The following is a 20,879-nucleotide window of genomic DNA, read 5'->3' as shown; positions in this document are numbered from 1 at the left end:
AGAGCTGCTGCTCCTGAGGCAATACATCACAGGCCCACTTGTCCTGAAACAAGTGAAGAAGGATCTCTGTCATTTTTGAAAGTGGTAACACAATGAAATGCTGGTAATGCAAAGCTGAGTGGCAGTGAGGAAACAGCATCATTGCACACAACCTGTCACATTCATTTACTTAATGATAAAGTAGCTAAGCCCAAGGCAAAACTCTGTTGACAGTGGTTTTAGCAGATTTTATAGAAACATGGTTTTGCTAATGTCTGTGAGAGATGTTTTCTGCAGCTGAAGAGAAGATAGGAAACAGGCAGTATGGACTATTAAAGGTCATCTACTACTATAATCCGACCTTCCTGTACAAATGAAATTGAGATCAGAAGCTACCTCCTTTTGCCTTCTTTATCTGTCTAATTAAACAGCAAAGTAGACACTCAAAAGGGAGAATGGCATTCTCAATCCCTTTCTTCAGGTTATTGATGTGTTTTATTACTGTTCTGGTAAGAAGTTGCTCGAAAATTAAAGCTGAGTTACCAAGCCTGATTTTTCAGGAAAAAAGGACAGAATACAAACACTTTGATGACATGTAGATGTACTCATGAGAGACTATCAAACAAAAAGTATCTTTCTGATTTTAAATACTATGTAGCAAGAAGACACTAGAGATACATTTTTTTTTTTTTTTTGACTGACAGTGAGCAAGATTAAATACAAAACTGTAAAATGCAGTATGCAAAACTGTAAAATACAAAGCATTTCATGCTTTGACTCATTTGGTGCCCAGATGCTCCAGAGCTATGACTCTTTCCTTTTGATTGTGCATCTGAAAAGCATGAAATGTTTGTGTTTGACAGTCAAACATGAAGTAATGTGGGATTACCACAAGACTGGTGTGTGTGTTCAGACGCTGCAAAATAAACCAGAATACCTATTATTTATACAAAAATGAGTAAACAGTATGCTGCAGAGAAAAAGGACAGGAATAATATTTGTTTCTTCCCGCACATGGCCAATACAATCTGGGAGTGCCTATCAACACATTGAAAGAAAACACATCCTAGTGTATTTATTTTTATAACAAAATGGCTCAAAGTGGCCATGGTAGATTGAAGGAACACAGGATCACATCTGATGAAAACATACACAAATGCAGACTAATACTGTCAGCAAACTTCAAAACAGAATGAGAGAGAAGAAGACATGCTTTTGACTCTCTATCAGTAAGGACATCCAACCTAATGTGACAGCTGCTACTATATTCTCTGGAATACAACTGGGAACATTCAGAGGTCACAGTGACTGCAAGACGAACTGATGTACTGGACAAATAATCATGCCACAAGCCAAAGCCAAAGGTGATACTGCTCCCCAGAGAAAAGTGCTCCAGCATTGCGGACAGCTGTTCTGTTTCTAGGATCGCTCATTTAATGTATTTTATGCAGAATTAAAAAGCTAGTGATGATGAGACAATCAGGATTCCAGAGTGATCTAACTTCTCCAGCACATTACTGCTACAAAGCCTCTTTGAGAAATCCAGTTTCCTTTTATTTTGTTTTCTTTGCTACCTAATGCAATGCTCAAACTCATTCTCACAGGAACTTTCATTAAATATTTATAGCTTCATCCAAAGAAGGGCTAACCCTGCTTTACTGCAAGTATGCTTCATGCACTGAAGGAAGTTAATCGATTTCGGTGCGTAAAAATTATCTCAAAACCTGTGATATCAAGAAACAACAACATAAATCAGGTAGGAGCCATTTAAACCAAACATTACATTGTACCCTAATACAAGTAAGAATAATAATTACAGAATGAGTAGCTGTAGCCAAACAAATCCACAGCACTATGAGAGAAATAGTCCAATGGGCTATGAGAGAAATAGTACAAAATAATCCAGCTTACATTATTTTACAGCAGATAAACCATCATTTCGAAATAACCATCCTCTGAAAGAAGTCACCAGAAGATTAATGTCTTTGTCTTTATGTGAGCCCACAAAATAATCAGGTACCTAAACCTATGCACAGCAAAATACACAAGTTAGAAAGCAAAAGAGCACAGATAAAGTTCTTGCAGAAAGAAGGGCAACCATTAACCTTTACACATCCAAGACAGCTGAGCCTGGTGCAGTTCACTGAGCAGATGGAAGGTAGGAAACTTTACACTCAGCCTAATGGGATTCTCATGTTCCCCAATGCACAGCGGGAAGTGCTGCACACATGGGACTCTGCTGGACACACACCCACAGACACAGACACAATTCACAGTAAATGAGATGCTACTGCACAAACCTACTACTGTAGGATAGTGAAGCTAGCTGAGAACATGTCGGATGTTCCCAGCTAGGAACACTAGGAGCAGTGAAGGATACAGGGCAAAATGGGCCACAGAGGTAAATCACACCTTGATCCCCAAATGGAACTCCTGCCAGCATGGCACATGCCAGGTGAACATAGGACCCCTGCAGGGAACACAGGCATACACACCAATGCAGGCTGGTGTGAGCCCTGAAAGCTGCCCAGCCACAGCAGCACTTCCTCCCAGCACAGATGCATTTCTGCTATTTTATGTTGGGTTGGTATGCACAGTGCAGATGGGTCCTACCTGAGCCAGGATACGAGGTCTTTCCAGGAAGCTGCTGAGCCCACAGAACCTTCTAGTGCACTGCCTGGCCCTGGGGCACTGTATAAGGTTTGTTCTTGCACACTTCCTCAGACAACACAAAACCAAAATTCATGGTTATGAGTGCTGTGGAGATGAGATTTACAAATGCCTAAGGTATGCGGAGTAGCAGAACATACCTCCCCATGGGCATATTTCATGGAGGCTAAATTATACTAGTTAGCATTGTCTCTAGCACACTAGGGCAACAAAAGTTCAGAGTATCCACCAGGGAGATGCATACAGTTATTACAAAGGAGTTTTATATTAATAGATTTGTGTTTCACACTATGCTACAGCACAGGAACTCTCAGAAAATGCTTTACCTCAGCCCTTTTCTTGACATGCTTTCAAATCTACATTGAAGTTGTGCATGTCTGTGCATGGATAAGCTAACCATCTGCAAGAGGACATGGGGAATCATCAAAATGTTTACAAAATACTAAACAAACCAAAATGCTTATCCTGAAAGAGCCAAGCATACTCTATTCCAAGGAGAATCTCCATGCAATCCTGCAATACTGTCTTATGGAAAACGAGTCACATCTGAGCACAACATATAAGAAAGCTCTGTGAACCAATGACCCATCTATTCAGAGATGGGTTTGTCCTCAGGCTATGTAATTTTTCCATCCTATCTGTGTAGCACAAGCAACACAGGCATCAAAAAACAAGTTAAGTGGGATGTGTAAAGCAATGTGGAGACAGGTAAGTTGCCCTCTGAGCAACAATTGGGCTCCAATGAATTGTTCAGTGTAGCCTAGTAACTAAGAGCAGCACCAGAATCAAAGTGTAACACACCTCTGCCTACTCAGAAATTATCCCCAAGACCACAAAAAATATATAAAATTTGGCTGTCCTGTTCAACTGAAAACATTTAGTCAGCAGTTTCTAGAACAGTTTTCCATCTAACATCTGCTTATTCTTACAATTACTGTCATGGCACTGAGGGGAGCTGGAATGCTGCTCAAACCTAATGTTTTCCCCAGTGAAAAGGTTATGACAAATAGCAAAATGGTACTAAAGATTTAATAGCAAAAAAGCCCCACAAAAACAATAAACATAGAAACCTGGGATGTGGAAGACAGAAATGGTTCCACAATTTAGTGCTGTTACAAAGTCCATCCCATCTCTTTTCCTAACACAGTGAATGGCATCAGAGAAAAGACAACACTACTCTGGCTGTTGTGCTGAAGATAATGGACAATGGTTTTGAAGGACAGCAGCACTATTAGGCTGTAGGTCGCATGGCAGAAATGACTATTGTGACCATGCTGCTTTTCTTCCTGTGCAACAAAAGGGCTGCACAACTTTTATGAATTAATTATTGTTTGACCTATTATCTGCCTGTTTGTCAGGCACATTATCCTGGACAAGCAATGGCCAGTGATAGAAGATCCCATGGAGTCTTTAGGTAAATTGTTTTAGCAATGAATTTGTCTCATTATTGAATTTTTTCTGTTTTATATTTCTCCAACTTCAATACCAAACACTTTGCTGCTTTCACCTTTTCTGCTGGAAGAGCCTGTTTGCTCCTATGCTATGGTGAGCAAGTTAACAGTCAGTTTTCATCATGCAATGTAAGACATAGTGAGATCTGTGGTTCCAGGACTACAACTACTTAACCGTGTTCAAACTCTCCAATTTATCAATTTTCTTTCCTGAAAAGCAGATGTCATAAACCTGTGTTTCTGGCTGAACTACATTAACATTTACATAAGAAATCAAAGATGCTTGCTGATCAAAGCCTATCTCAAATATACTTGGTGATATTGGGACCAACAGATTAAGTGTGATAACTACAAAAATACCAATAACTCAAAAAAGTATGAACACAACCTAGTTCTGCACCAGAATCTGTTCCCTCTTATGGGAACACATGAAGATCTCCTGCATTCTTCCAACTTTCAATGGAGCATCTCTCCTGTAATGAGCCAAAATCTGTGACTTCACAGCTTTTTTTTTTTTCAATATCCATCATCTTCCTTTGGGAACACTTCAGCAATGAGTAGTCAGACTGCCTGCAGGATTTCTGCCAGGCTGTGTGAGCTCATCATTTCTGCAGCAGTTAGCAGCAGCAACAACAGACAAGCCGTGCTCACTGAGATTGGGGCATTAGCAGCTTTGAAACTAATCTGCTCTCCTCTAAAGCCTGACCTCAGCCTCATACAGAAAAGAGAAAGATCTAACAAGCATAATGGCATGACAGCAGATCCAGCAGAAGTGCTCCCTCTATCACAGAAAGCAAAATAGAAAAATAAATTAAAATGAAGCAGGATAACTTTGTTTATACAGATAAACAGGCAATAATATGTGCAGTAGTCAAAATAAGCTGGATGCATGGTCTGGGCACCTCTCAGAGAAAACAGGTGAGGTGGTTTCATCCTGTTTACCCACTGTGATGACAGATCTATCAACATCTTCCTCACCAAGTCTGACCACTCTATCAAACATGCAGGCTTGACTGCACCTGTTCACACAAACACTGAGCACATCTACCTGCACCCAGTGACACTAATTCAAGTAATTACCACTCAATACTATCCACTGGTTAGACATTCCCCAGGGCCTGGAGCAGACATTATCATATTTCCATTACCAAAACCCAATCACTCCAGGCAAAGATCTGCAAGCAGCCTTCCTGCCACACAGCACAGCCCTTTCAATACCTGAGAATATGCTAAGCAAACTGGGAGACTACGAGCAAGATCTTAGAATTCCCACTGAATTCCTAGTAAGGCCACAAGAAGCCAGAAAATGGATCCAGAATGAAAGCCCACAAAAGCTCAGAAAAAGGGGACAAACTCCATTCTCCTCTGCAAGGACACATGGTCATGTGCTTTCATTGCTGACAGAGAGCCAAACTGCTAGTGTGGGTAACAGCCAAATAAATTCTTCCAAGAGTCTTTTTTTACCTTAATGGCAAAAAAAGTTCACCATTAAGGTTCAGAGGAAAAGCAGGAATTTAGAAGTCTCCACCCAGCTTTGTCAGAGCTTCATGCAGGACTGTGGTAAATAGCTTCATCCTGAACAGCAGGCTGTACTTGGCTTAAAAAGGATTTTTGTTCTACTCAAAGTACTTTGACTTGCTGAAGTCTACTGCATTTACTTATGAAGGCAGAATTACGCTATTTGCTGTGTTTTAAACTGCTGCATCTTACAGCCTAGGGCTTTTCACCTAACAACCTCAATTTCTTCTAGAGGGTAGACCTGGGAGCAGGGCTGAGCTGATTTAATAGAAGCTGTGCAGCATCCATATCACAAGGGAGAATGCATCTGGCTGAAGGGGACACAATGAACTCTCTGCTTATGGAAGTATGATTTTTCTAAGCAGAAGGCAGGCATGGCATGAAATCTGGTGACCTGAAGCTCTGTTACATTACAGTCTGTGTCTGGAGAGGTATGATATGATGTCTGCTGAGCACTGTTAACTACAGAAAGCAATCACTGTGCTTTCAAGCCATTAGCAGAGTCTTGGCTCACAGACTTGGATGAGCTGGCAGCTCAGCTCTATGCAGAATTAGTGTGATACAAAAAGAGCTATTAGGATCCATCTTTTACATTTCTCAAAATATACAGTATAGCTGCTCGCACTGCTTCTTACTTGAACGTGCCCTTCTTTACCAGCAGCATCCTCACATTCTCCTTTCTTTTCTGTTCCAGAGAAGGAATTATTTTGGGATTGCCACTTCATCTTTTATTTCTCCCATGGAAACAAAAATAAGAAGTTTATTCTTGTTTCCATCCCTCACACACTTTCCAACAAGAACAGAGCTGTTTCCCTTCCATTCTGCATGAAACTCTCCAATATCCAGAGATTTCAAGGAAGAATTGCCAGTGGGTCCTGGGATGTTTCAGCCTGTTCCTGTCCAAGATCTTCTCTGCCACTGTCAGTGGCACACACTGCAATGAGCAGTCACAGGAACCCAAGGCAACCTGGTGTTACATGAGGAGGAATTCCAAGGGGACTGGTTTTGTGAACACAGATAACTCAATATGAATAACAGGTCCTACCCCTGGGCACGTCTCCCTTTTTTTTAGTGTATTTCCAGAGAGCATGAGAGCTTTCTGTAGGCCATTTTAGAAGTGTAAATTCAGCTCTTTCTTCCACTATAAGGTTTGAGGCTCAAAGCTTAAGATCCATTTGCTGCATGCATTTATTTCCCTTACATCTGAGACCATTCTTACTGGATGGTAACACTCAGTGGACAATGCAGAAACAAAACTACACATTCGATACCACATGTTCTTACTTACAGCAGAAAAGGAGAAAATGAGGAAGTAAGAGCAAAGTGAAAAAAAACTCACATTAATTCAAGTCTGTTAACTCTGTGTCTTACCTTCCTATGGGTCCCAGATCCCCTGAGTCCTGGCTGCCTGCGTCACTGGGTGTGCTCACTGATTTCGAAGAGGGAGACATAGGGGTTGGGACTAAATAATGAAAATAACAGGTATCCCATGTTAACACATGCAGCGACTGCACTGATGAAGAGCAGTGTCAGACAAATCAAAACCAATGGACCAAAATGATAGTGGATGAATGAGTAGGAGAGTTTGAAATGGTGAAAGCAAATAAGGAAGGAAAGAAAAAGAAAAGGAAGAGAGTCAAGTGAATTTTAAGTCTTCTGGAAGTGTTAAAGCTGACATGTATTTAGACAGGACTGAAAGCCCAATGGGGATCTAGAGCTAATCAATGGAGAAGATATCTGTGGAAATAAAATATCACTTGTTTTCTTGAGTCTGGTTTGAAGTGGACTTGCAAAAGATTTTAAAGGTATGAAGAAATATCAGGGGCTTGTCTTGTCATAAAACTAAGTGAACTCTTCCGGTAAAGTCAAGTAGGCAAGAGAACAAGCATACTTTTCAAATTCTGAATTTAAATCAAAAGCCAGTGTCCATTAGATATGCTCCAAGGCTGCAGTGTGGAAATGACATCAAAAATAAAAGCTAAACAAGGAAATGTAGCTAAGTTAAAATCATTTCCCAAAGACGCTGAGAATACACAGTTGGTGATTATTTTCTTAATAACTAAAGTAGGTCATAGAAGAATTTCCATTTTGGGTGGGACATGATTTCAACACTCAAGGAAAAGTCTCCCTTGGTTTAGACACTATTTGCCCAAGCTCTTGAAATGATTTTCTCTTTGCCTTGCCAGGGCTTTTGAAGCATATTTCATGCAAAGGCAGTTTTGTTTCCTGAAACAGGAAAGGAAGTTCACAGCTCAAGGTCAGCCCAAGTTAAAGCTCTTCAGCAAAGAAATAATAAATAAAAGAGTAAAAATATCTTGATTTCTTTTAAAATGGTTTCTCAAAAATATTAAAAATTAAGATATGGCTCCAATCAACATTTAAAGCAAGTATTCTTCGAAGCAGCCACATTGAATAAAACACAAAAAGAGGGTTTAATGCAAAAGCAAAGTTTCCATTTGGTTTAAATCATGTGCATTTCCTTTTATAGATTTAACAGAGTAAAACTTTAAAATACTTTGTTATGCTTCACAATGTATAATGACAGACCTGTCAAGAGATCTGGATTTTCCATGCGGTCAAACATTTAATGCAGATTCTCCCTAGAGACTGTCACAGAAATGACTGCAGCATGAAAAGTGAATTCATCTTCGTGACAGCCCTTTGGCAGGTTACAGGTATGTCTGGTTGTTTACATATTCCATATTCACAGTGAGACCTGGCATCGTGTGAAGGTGGAATTAAATTCTCCTTTGTATACTAATTGTGAGTGTATGTAAAGGAACAAAAGAGAACAAAATACTATTTTTAACTAAAAAGAATCATCTTGCATGTGAACTTACATGTTCTTTTGACAGTATCAAACACACAAAAAAAACCTAAGACAAAAACTGGTAACTTGCAACATGAATATATGTGTTTGGTTGATAAAATGATAAGGACATATATACTCATATATAAGTGAGTATTTTATATGTTATACATTCAAAATATATCTGATTTTATCTTGGAACTTACTTTTGTATCAGGATATAATTTAAAAAACATCTTTATTATACATAAAAATAACATAACCATTACTTGTCAGACAATTCTTCTGAAAAGTGGTGTCTAAAAGCTTCAGTCACTCTACCATAACTTATAAAAATAGTAACTTTTCTCATTAAATGTTGGTTGATGCAAGTAATTAATTCAAATTCCAATTCAGAATGTTACTGCTTACTTGCATATGCACCCAGGCATCTATAAGGTGCCTTCCTAAACTAAAACTTCCATATTTTGTCAAATTTGATGTTTCTCTTATATATTACTGGCAAGAATAACTAGGGGTAAAATCCTACATTCAGTCACAATGAACTTAATGAAAAGTCTTGATAGTTCCAGAGAGGCTAAGATTTCAGCTAAAGCAGTGAGAGTGATCCTGAACTTGAGGCAGAGGGGAAGGAGAAGGGGAAGGGAAAGGGAAGAAGGGGAAAGGGAAGAAGGGGAAAGGGAAGGGAATATCTTGATTTAGGACCATTTAATAAATGAGGCAGCTCTTAATCAAAGTAACCCATACTCAGATAGTGTATGTATTTTTAAACTGAAGACTTCAGGTTCTAGAACTGAAACATCAAAATCAAAAAAGAGGTCAAGCACATGAAACCAGAGCAAAAATCTACAATAGTGTCTGTTGATAGGCAGACACTATTGTATTTTTCTATTTGTGATTTGGGGATTTTTTAATTTCCTTCTCTGGTTTTGCTTAATTTTAGAAGAAACTCAGTGGGAGTTCCCACATGATATGCTCCGCCTTCCTTACACGTGCTTAATTTGAATTTTTGAAACAAAACTTAGGGCTAATGAAGTACAGCAGTTATATTTTTGAGTGAGAAGATAAAACAGTCCATCAGAAAAGAAATCACTGCTGGTACGCAAAACCTGCATTATGTTCATAAAAAATTCTTGAAGAAATGAAACAGATGTTTTTGGCAATGACAAGTACTCAAAATGCCATGAGCTTGTATATGTGAATGGTATGGCAGGCATTCAAACAAAGAGTTCACTAATACAGCCAAAACTCAAAAAAGCCAAGCATGCTTTAATAGAAAGAAAGCATTAGTTGTGGCAGAGCTGAATGCTTTACACTGTGGTTTTCTTAAATACCTAGAGGTGGCTCTGGGGATATACCAATGCTCTGTAACAAAGCTTCTGTCTCTCTTCTTTTACGGTCTAGGTCAGAATCTTCCTGAGCTGGCTCCTTCTTCTGCTGTAGATCAGCCTGAGTTAAACCAGAAGATAACAGAAAAATTTATTTCATATGTAATCAGCTCTAGCAATTATTTCACACATAATCAGCTCCAGCAATTATATGTGTGGAAATATTTGCATGCACTGCTGCTTAGGTACAATTTGAAAATCATTCTAATTTTTTAGGTAATTTATAACTTAGATTATTTATAATGCATATATCAGTAACAGTATTTTTTTCCTAAATGGATGGTAAAACTGGTCTTTGCAAAGATATTTGTGAGAATTTTTACAGGTCAATGATGGAAATTTTCTGCCGCTCACTCATTAGGTGCAACTTATTCAACTAACATAAAAGCTGACCACAGAACAACAAGTACCATTACCCTGAATAAAACTGGCCCTTTCCTACTTACTTCAGGATCAAGAATAAAATTTCATTGCATTTTGGTGATGTAGCTTAAGGTCCTACATTTGATCCCAAGCACTTGTTGGGAAAAGAAATACTGTCTCATTAATTTCAATATCCAAGAGGTGCAAAGGAAAGAACTGACATCTCCAAACTAGGACTCTGGCAGCCCTTGGCCCACTAAAGGTCCACATGACCCTTCCCTCTCTGCTTAGCTATCTCTACCTCCTTGGAGCTCCCACACATTAGCCTTCTCCCACTGTGATCTACAGGCATCTAAAAACAGCAGGAGCACCTGCATTTAGCCAGAATCCCACAAAGAGGGATTTCTGCTGAAACCAGAGTGCTGGAAAAGAAGACTTGTACAGTTCCTCAGTTTGGTGTTGATCTTGATATAGGCACAACAGAAAACCTGGAAATTCAGAAGCATGCCCATGTTCTCCAGTTCCGACACAGCCAAGAAACATTGATTTTATATAGTCAAGGCCCATATTCCTGTGCTCAGCTCTTCCCATGAATTATCTCAGAATAGGGCTGTAGACAGCTGTCCTGCACCAGTGTGAATGGCCAAAGCACCTTTGTGAGTGTCAGCCTTCACTCCTGAAGCCATCTGCCAGCACAGCACAGCCCATTTATGCATTGCAGCATTATCTGCAGACATTTCTCTTGGGGCCAATGAAACATTTCAACCACTGTAAGTTCTCCATGATGCACCAAGTCAGAGCCAGGGGACAAAGAGAAAGGACCTAATAGCTCCCCCAAGCCATTAGCTTGGCGCCCTTCCCTCTAATTCTTTAGTAATGAACACTGAAAGCATCTCCATTCAAAGATCTGCTTATGGAGGACTCACCCAGTGAGGGCAGGAGACTTACTGGGGCATGTGCTGTAACTGCACAAATATGGCTCAAATGAAAAGAGATTAAAAAGACAGCCAAAACTGGAATGCTGATTTCTTGGATCACATCACATTTCCACGGTAATTCCATGAAATTCATGTACAATATTAATGTGTCAGTTTAAAAGGAAACCAGTTATTAGTAAAGGATAACAGGTGCTTTAAACTATAGTAAGTGTTGACATTTGAAGGAAAGGAAGCATAATCACTTAATGCTTCTCTGACTTTGCATGAAAATGAATATCCACTCCCTGTCAATTCTCACCTCTATTCCACTAAGTGACTGAATAAAAAGAAGTACAAATCCCTTAATGATAAACCTAATGCATATTGTCAAGGACAAATAAACTAATATGTCAATCAAACTTTAACAGAACTGAAAGATGCACCCATGCCAGAAAGGAAAATGCAACTGCAATTATGTTTTACTTTGCTGGAGAATAATAATTGTAAATCTGTTACCTTAGCTAGTAATCAAACTAGTCTTCGGAGTACAAAAATACATATTTAGATTGTAATGGCTTGAAAAAATGTGAGTCCTCTTTCTGTCTTTCCCCACTCTCCACTCCCTTTCCATTGAAGGAGAGCCCAGGAAAAAGCATTGTGGCAAATCAATTTTTCTTTCTCCATACACATGCACATCATGTTGTCTAAACTGTTGTCATTTGACAGCGCCGTGGTTTTAAAAGCAATTCCCTCACCCCAACATTCTTGACTAAAAATAAGCTTTTTGATTTTAAGGTTAGTCTGATGTGGATTTGAGTATCCCACTCCACATGACAGATACCTTGGGGCGTACAATACTGAGATGTCAAAACCTCAGCAAGCTCCTTGTGCAAGCATGAGCTATCTAAAAGGTGGTTTTGCACATTTACCTCTTTTTTCTTCCTTTCTTCCTCCTTCCGTTTCTTTTCTTCTCTTATCTGAGCCAAACGTTGCTTTTTGCGCTCAAGTTCTGCTTTTAAATCACTTTTGTCTGACATTTTGACTCTGCTGGAAACAAAAATATGGAAATCAAGGTGAAAATTGAATGATTAGCCTATTTACTGAAAAAAAAATAGTTCATTATATCAAAAGCAAGGCTTCTAAGATTGCAACAAATATATTTCTATATAAACACTCGTCCTTGGACCATACTGACATTGTAGAAAGTGGAATATTTTCCTCACAATTTTCATTTCAAGAAACCAGACTAGAATATCATCAAATGTGGAATATATTTTCAGATTGCCTCTACTACAGAATTATCTTTGTGAAGCAAACCTATTGCTGTTCAAAATAATGCTTTAATGCTTTCAAAGTGAAGCTAAAGTATTTTGATTTCCATGATCTTCAGCAGCTCTGCCAGACTTTAGAACTCAGATCTACAAAGAGATTTCAAGTACCAGAATCAGAGCTGCCCCAAACAGCTCCATACTTCTTAGGTAAGTAATAATTTTACTTGCAAAAAATATAAACAGGAGAGCTTTTGCTTCTGCAGGTGCTTTCACAGCTGCCAGGCAGGATCCCCTGTTCCACCAACATAGTCCCACACAGACCATCAGTTCAGTCTCAGTATCCTTCTCACATTAACTCTCACCAAGCTCTGAGCTGTTGTGCCCAGGAATCTCTTCCACTCTTTCCAGGGAAAGCTGGGCCATTCTCCCAAGAATCTGCACAAAACAAGGCACAAAACCAGGCAACCCAGCAAATCAAAGTTTCTCTTTAACAAAGCAGCACATTGCCCTGCCAACAGTCAGATGATCAGATGAACAGTCAGTTCAGATCATCTTTCCAAGAGACAGGAGACCTGCCTAACACTCCTGATTTGACGCCAACCACACAAACTTGGCAAAAAACATTTCTTCTGAAATACTGAAAGACCTCTTCCACCATTTAAACTCACTTTTCTTTAGAATAGTGATGTGAAGCCATAAATACTCTTTGTCTTTTAAATCTCTGTCAGCCAATGCTGATGTACATGAGCCTTGACAATGAAGGGTAAAGAAATAGAAAAAGTCATACTATATAGACATAGAGCCAGATCTTTAAAGAAGATATGATACCAATCTTTTTCTACAGTTTTAAAACCCCACCAGTGTTGCACAAATCCATAACTTAAGTCACAGATTATTTATTGATTTTCTAACATCATAATCATTATGAACTGTGACTTAACTGTATGAATACTAATTTTCTTATTAGGATTTTATTTCAAATACAGTTTTGACTAATGTAGCCATTCATGAAAAGAGTTAACTGTGCCTTTTCTGTTCACACATCACTGGCCATATCCTCTGCTGCAACTCAGAATCAATCAGATCAATGGTAGTGCCATGTACACGCAATAGAAGTATATTGTTCGCTTGATGCATGGGAAATTTGAATGTCAACTCTCCATTAGCATAATGAGAATTCTACTCATATTACTGCCTGGATGGGTGGATGACCAGAGAGGAAAATTATCTGCTAAAAATTACATGGCCCTTTCACCCATCATGAATTTCACTGCAGACATCAGCTTCCTCCTCAGAATGATAAAAGCATAGTTAGCCTGTGACATGGAGGATATTGCCAACAAAACATCACCTGCACATGAAGCACAATCTCGGCCCCAAATGCTTTGTTGTCTTTGGAAGCATTTTCCTTAAAGGAAAGAATAGAATAACATTTGGAATCAGACAAGGAAACTATTTAATGAAAAGGACAGGCAGCAGAGCAGCTCAAACTCCAGCTCACAGTGTCGCAGATTCTGCACTTCAGCAGAGCTGCCCATGCTGGCAAGGCACCCTTTCAAGGCCAGGGGACTCTGGTTCAATCCACAACAGCTGCCAGCAAATGGTATTGCTAGGAAGGACAGCTGTCATCCAACGGGATCACTGGATACACTGGCTGCATGTGGAGGACCACCATTTCTTTATTCCTCCATCACTCTCATTCTATCCATAAAAGTGTTGATTATCAATTGGAGAAAATCAAAACTGTCAGAAAAAAAATTGCATTTGATGTCAAGAAAACTAAGCAGTAGCACCTTAAACAACATTAAACCTGTGTGATCAGCTGACATCAATGAGCTATTTTTTTACATGAGAAATACCCAGAGAAAAAAGCAAGCATTTTATTGGCAGCGCAGGTAGTGTTCTGCCTACCAATCTGTTCAGGATTCCTGTGTCTCTCTTAGATATGGTTGAAATCCCATTTGAAGTCATTTTCTTAATCTGTTGCACATTTGAATTCTGATTATGAAGTTATTCTTCAGAGCCCTTTGGACTAGATAAGAGTTTTTGCATCCTTTTAGTTCTGCAGTTTGGCAACTGAGAGAGAGCTCCCGTTTCTATGCAAAAAATATGCAAATGCATTTTAAGGCTACTGACAGAAACCCTGAGGGTTTGGCATCCCTTTCAAGCTGTTTGTTAGATATCAATGAATGGCTTTCTAAAAATTCATTCCCTTAATGTCAGGGAAGCTAACTGGCTTTTCCCCTGATTTAAGCATCAATGGTTTAGTGCCTGGCCCCTTTTTTATAATGCTCCAGTCAGAGTGATCAAATCCTATTATAACTTTGCTCTATTTTTAACAAAATAGATCTTACATACAACAAAGACGATGTATTAAATTTCCTTCAAAGAATGTTGCCAGAGCTCAGCTATATACTTTCATCCTGAATATATTACAGGCGTGCCTGAGCCCCCCAGACAGCTTACCAACCTGCAGACTGGCTGTTTACAATTTTAGCACAATTTGAACACCAAGGGTATGTAACCACCCTTCTTAGATGCCAGCTGGTAGCAGGAGGTAATGTAAGGAGGTAAATATACTTATCACTCCACTTGGCACTAACCACAGAGTTAACACTGTTCATTACTGGGAGCAAATTTTTAATAAAAGCCATTCTGAGTGCCAAAAGGCGTGCCACACCAAGAGAGATAAAGGCAAACACTAAAAGAGATTTACTTTTAACATTCTCTGTCATGCAGAATGACAGCCAAAGGCTTATGCACAACCTAATCTCCAGCGTGGGAGAAGGCACTGGTCAGAGAGAATCACTAAGGAGCACATTTTGTACTGAAGCAATTAAATCCCCTGTGTGGGAGAAGGAACACATAGGAGCAAACACACTGAATGTTGAGTAAGTGTAAAAATAATTATCATAGCAGGGCAACAGCCTAGGGCTCCCCCTCTTTAAGGGAGATGCATAATCCTAGATCTTAGATCAATTTTTCTTTGTTTGGCCCAGTTTATTGTCATGGTTTTAAAAGGGGAGAGAGAGTCCTCCCACTCCAGAAGAGCTTGCCACACAGGCTAGCACAGGTTGTTGTTATCAGGACCTTGCACAGAAAACACCTGCCTGAACTCCCAATACTCAGAGAAAATTCTCCTTCCTTTGAGATACTGAAGAAAGGTGCTGGCTCCTCAAGGCATGCCTTTTAACAAAATGGAGTGCTCCTTTTCAAGTTGTCAGTTTTCCCCATGTGCATTAAACATGCCTCAGAGTCCCCTCTTAGGCTTGGAAACACAGTTAATTCCACTTACAGACCAGAGCCAGCATGATGGCAGCTACCCAGGCCTGTGCACAGGCAGCACTGGCTTCCAGGGACTGCTTTCTGGGACTTCATCATCCACTGGCTTAGCTCACAGCATCCTGGATGCCCACAGTGTACATGCAGAGCTATCCCTACCACCAGTACAGGTAAAATCAAAAGAAACTGGGGATCCTAGGATGTGATTCCATTTTTCCTAAAGCAGATGTTTAAAAGTAGCTAAGATTAAGCATGCCCCAAAGTCACAAATTCCTCTTTAATGATGATAAAGGACCCTGGGTGACCTATATTAAGTTCTAGAAATCTCCACTGCTAATGTCTCAGACAGGGTGAGAAGAATCCTGTCCTTAAAACGCTCCCAGCAGTTTCTTTTAGCTTTTCACTGTATGAAACAAGGTATTTGCAAGACAATTTACATTAATCTTAAAATAATAATGATGTTTGCATAAACTTCTCTTCTGTACACAACATGTGCCAAACTTCTCCACTAAGTTCATCCTACAGGTAGTAACATCTCACAACCATTTCATTTGTGGTATCAGTAAGACTATAAAAATGCAAACAACAGCATTTTATCCTCAACTGGACTAAAAGTCATGCAAGTACTTTTACAGGTGCAAGCCAGTTTTACTTCAGCTTTATAAGCTACAAGGTCTTTATCAGTGATTAATATCACAATATTTGAGCAGTTATTTTTTCAGAGCATTTATATGAACACTTAACAGCAGAAACAGTCACAGGTATCTTAAAGGGTTTTACCTCAATTTCAGTACCAATAAGTTGATACTTGTAAGAGTAGTAAGACCAGAAGAACAGGTGCAAAGAGTTGCGAGATGTGTACATAGGTTGGACTAAATATAGGAAAAAATAAGCCCAAAATGTCCAATGTATACCAAATAAAAAGATAATTACAACAGTGCACTTTTTAAGTAGAAAAAGTAAACAATATATAAGATCTCCCTTCTCTTCAAGCTTGTTCTTTGTATTTGCTAGAACAGCATTTTGCCTGCATGCTTTCACCAAGCTCATCTAAAAAGGAACCTAAGTTTCTAAATCTGGTAGCACATTAAAAAAAGCCTACAAATTTTACTTCTTTTTGGTATTTGCAGGATTTTTACATGCTGTTCATTCAGTAGGCTGCACTAGAGAAAAAATTTTCCAAAAGGAGTAGAAATTTTACCCTTCAGGAGCCTTGAGGTCTTTCCTGGTTTGTGACTTCCTTGTGTTACCCTTTTCGTTATTATCTCCATTGCAATTATCAAAGAGGTTTATTAAATACTGTTACATATGGCATTAGTCATCCTATATAACTAACTATAAATAATTAATTCATTAATATACTTCTCTAAAATAAATAGGCACCATCTAGCATTTAGAGATGCTGTACATGTATTATTCATATACCTTTCTAAATAGGCAGTTACTTGAGCCCAAAACTGCAAAATTTCATGTGAAATGCAAAGGATGTTGCAGAATAAAATATATTACTCATTGGTTGTGGTTTAAAAGAATGGATTTATAGAGTGGGAGTACTATTACTATTGGAACTCTGACATATGAAGTGTTCCACTGGAAAAAAATCATTTATTTCTATAATGTATATATTTATCTCTACTTGGTACAAATTAGCACCTTTCCTACAGTTAGGAATATTATATATTTTTACAATAGAAAAAAAAATAATCCCATGAGGTCTATCTATGACTTCCACCACTGTAAAGTGTGCATACAAAGTATGAAACTGTACAAAACAGATAAACATCTTTGGTCTGCAAGGAACTAGAGGGAGTTGCTAGCCTAGTATAAATCCATTCCAATACATCGCATTCATTTGAAAATAGTGTTTGAAACACACTTCAAACGGGCAAGAGGGGCTAGAAGCATCTCAACAGCAATTTTTAAATAAACATAAGTGCCTCTTTTCATCATGCATCAGAATTTGTACTTGACTTCAGTAGAATAATATGAATAATTTTGCTAAATGGGCATATCAATGTTTACCAAATCACAACAATGAGCAAATATTTGCAGCTGGAAAAACTCAGCATTTGCAGTATTTAAAGGAATCCTGTGTGTGATGAATTCAGGAAAACGTCAAGTAAAATTGGAAAGACTAAGTCTTTTTTCTACATAACCTTGAGGCAAAATAGTTGGGCTTTTTACACTGCATCTGTGTATTTATCTATAAATAAAAATGGTTGTCAAGTGTTACATTTCAGGGAATATACCATTTTTATCCTTCAGCTTTTGAACATTTCTAGCAGATAGGCAAAGGTCTTGTACTTTGTTCTGTAAAGGTTTACAAATCACAAGCATCCAGAGATTTGGTTCTGTGCTTCCTCCTGGTTGCTATGCAACAGGTCAGCACATCTCTAGCCTATTTATTTTGATGCTGACAGGGTATAAAACATGTACCCACAACTGCTCAGTTACACATCCCTTACAATCTATTACCATTTAATCTTTTCAGTCTTGTTCTTCCATAATGGCCCTACTACAAAATTAACACAGTTTCAGCAGAATTGTAGGGTCCCCACAAAGCAGCATGTGAGCAGAACTCTACTACTTCCCATTCTTACAGCACCAGGAGTAGTGTCAATGAAGCAATGCCTTCTTGTGATCCCTTTCTCTCATGCCTGTTTAGTGCCTTCAATTTACTGTGATCTTTTCAATTTCAACAAACCTAATGCCATGGAAGAGCCATCAAGGTTGAAGGAAAGAAGCTGCTGGCAACAACTCGCTGGAGATAAGCAAGAAACACAACCTTCCAGCAAGGAGCAGAATGAACTCAAGGACTCATACAAACAAGTCACTCTAGCAAAATGCTGCACATCTTGCACCAAATATGCTCCCTTTACACTGAGTTCCACAGAACCAACTGCATACATCACCTCAAAGAAAACTGAATTTTAAATAGGTCTTTTCAAATACCTTGGATTTTCTCTCAATAAGCATAAACGAGCACAGTTATAACTGCACAATGATCTCAGATGTGCTGCTGTTTGATGGTCCTCAATGATGCAGCAGCCAATACTGATTTGTACTTCCCAGGGATCTAACTGAGGAATTGTGCCCCAGCTACAAAGAGCAGATGTTTTTAACAGAGCAACCACTTGCATGCTTGACAACACTGAGATCTTGTAGAATAGAAGATTTCTAAGCATTCTTGGTCACTGCCCTCTCTATCAGCTTCTATCTTTGTTATTTTTTACTGTTTGGCTGCAGTAACGCCCAGGACTCCATATGTGGCTCTGTATATGGCTGGGAATGGAAATAACAAAATTCCAAATTTTGTGACTCTACATTCCCCACACAATAACTGGTCTTTCTCATTGCACTGTGTCATTTTCGTGAATTTCCTAGCTTGCTCCAGAGAGGAACTGCAGGATGAATAGATCAAGAGCAGCCCTTCTGAGAATGACTTGGGATTGCTGGTGGATGAGAGGCCGGACACAACCAGGCCATGGGCACTCACAGCCCAGAAAGCCAAACGTGTCCTGGGCTGCACCAAAAGCAACGTGGGCAGCAGGGCCAGGGAGGAGATTCTGCCCCTCTGTTCTGCTCTGGTGAGACCCCACCTGGAGTGCTGCAGCTCTGGGGTACCCAGCACGGGAAGGACAAGGACCTGTTGGAATGAGTCCAGAGGAGGCCACCGAGTTGATTAGAGAGATGGAGTACATCTCCTTTGAAGAAAGGCTGAGAGATTTGGATTTGTTCAGCCTGGAAAAGAGTGGGCTTTCAGAGTGACCTACCTGCAGTTTTCCGGTACCTGAAAGGAGCCTACAAGAAAGAGAGAGAAACTTTTTATAACAGCATGAAGTGACAGGACAAAGGGAAAGAGATTCAAACTGAAAAAGAGTAGGTTTAGATTGGCTATTAGGAAAGAAGCATTTACTGTGAGTGTGGTGAGGCACTGGAACAGGTTGCCCAGAGAAGATGTGACCTAGCAGGATAATTTAAAGGTGTTTCCTGACATTAAAAGACAACCAAATGCAAGCTGTAAATTGGTAAGATTTTAGACATGGATGATGTGAGAGAGGTAACAATCTAAACCTCAAGGTGCAGGTCACTTATCTAGAAAAGTGAGAGTCTTGTATTTCATATCTTTGATTTCAATTTCTTTTGTATGTATTTCTTATACAATGATCAGATGTCAATGATATCTGCTGCTATCATTGATATGATCACTCCTTCAAAACCTATACAAAATATCTTATTCATCATAACAGTACCAAAGTGCCTCACAGGGGTAATTTTAATGATTTACTAAAAGCTAACATTGAATTTTGCTTCAAGATGTCTGCTAGTCTCACCTGAAGTGGAACAAAAACTCATTTTCTCCATCCTGAAAATATTTCAGCCATTAAAATGTGTACTTTCATTCCATATGGGGAGTAAAACTGACCCCTCTGACTTTTCCAACCTCCTCCTGAGATAACCCTAGTGGTACATTGCCAGCAAAGTGATACTTAAAGCCATTTACCCAAACATGAAAAATGCAAGCTCTACTGTCTGATTCTTAACCCAGTTATGACAACTGCCAGAGAGACATCAAAGAACAAGCTATGCTGCCATCACACAGGTTTTGCTGGAAGACTTACCCAGATATCATTTCTTTCTTTTAACAAAATATGCTTTGCTTCGCTGCTGATATCTGTAAGGACATAACTAGGTTAAAAATACTACACATTGATTTCAGCTCTGAAGTCAAGACAGCTGAAGATTTAGAAAGCAGGGAAGAGCCCTGGCTATAATAAATATACAGAAAGCTCTCAAAAAGTAGAATAAACAACACTACCATTCTCTCTGTACTTCCCAGGGCTTATCTGACAATACTAATAAAGCAAGATGAATGCTCAGAGCCTGCCTTAGCCAAACATCCCTGTTGATAGACAGAAGAGAAAAAAGGTATGTCCAGATAACAAGGCAAGTTGATAAATGCAGATGTCTAACAGCATAATTTAAAGGACATACGCGAAGAATTTGAATATGAGAGAGGACTACGAATCAAGAAATCTATGCCTTCCATTTATATTTTCTGTGGTTAAGGCATTCCACCCAAATAGAGAAACATGTTTGGGGGTTTGTTTGTAGTTTGTTTGGGGGGCAGGGGGGAGTTGTCTTGAGAAGACTAAAAACCACATTCCTAGGGTGACTGTTGGCTAATGAGTGAGAAGGACTGGAGGAATGGAGATTGCATTCTTAATCAT

At 39.1% G+C, this 20,879-nt stretch overlaps 1 protein-coding gene across 7 annotated transcripts in view; it reads right to left on the bottom strand.

Moving 5' to 3' along the window:
- The window catches only part of DYNC1I1 (dynein cytoplasmic 1 intermediate chain 1), a 211,567-nt gene that overhangs the window by 164,104 nt on the left and 26,584 nt on the right, over positions 1 to 20,879 (bottom strand). For 2 of the 7 annotated variants that reach the window (XM_083878319.1, XM_083878323.1), the window contains exons 2-4: positions 12,025 to 12,139; positions 9,762 to 9,876; positions 6,990 to 7,131 (exon numbers count right to left, since the gene is read on the bottom strand). In XM_083878319.1, coding sequence (XP_083734445.1) covers positions 6,990 to 7,131; positions 9,762 to 9,876; positions 12,025 to 12,132 — 365 coding nt within the window. In that variant the 5' untranslated portion in view covers positions 12,133 to 12,139. Of the gene's footprint in view, positions 1 to 6,989; positions 7,132 to 9,761; positions 9,877 to 12,024; positions 12,143 to 16,849; positions 16,892 to 20,879 lie in introns of those variants that run through there. The other 5 variants (XM_083878322.1, XM_083878325.1, XM_083878321.1 and 2 more) reach the window with 4 other exon arrangements.

Source organism: Zosterops lateralis (assembly GCF_965231275.1).
Source record: "Zosterops lateralis genome assembly, chromosome: 1".
NCBI classification, from domain to species: domain Eukaryota; kingdom Metazoa; phylum Chordata; class Aves; order Passeriformes; family Zosteropidae; genus Zosterops; species Zosterops lateralis.
The sequence above is the reverse complement of the archived record's forward strand: the minus strand, read 5'-3'. Positions and strand labels throughout refer to the sequence as shown.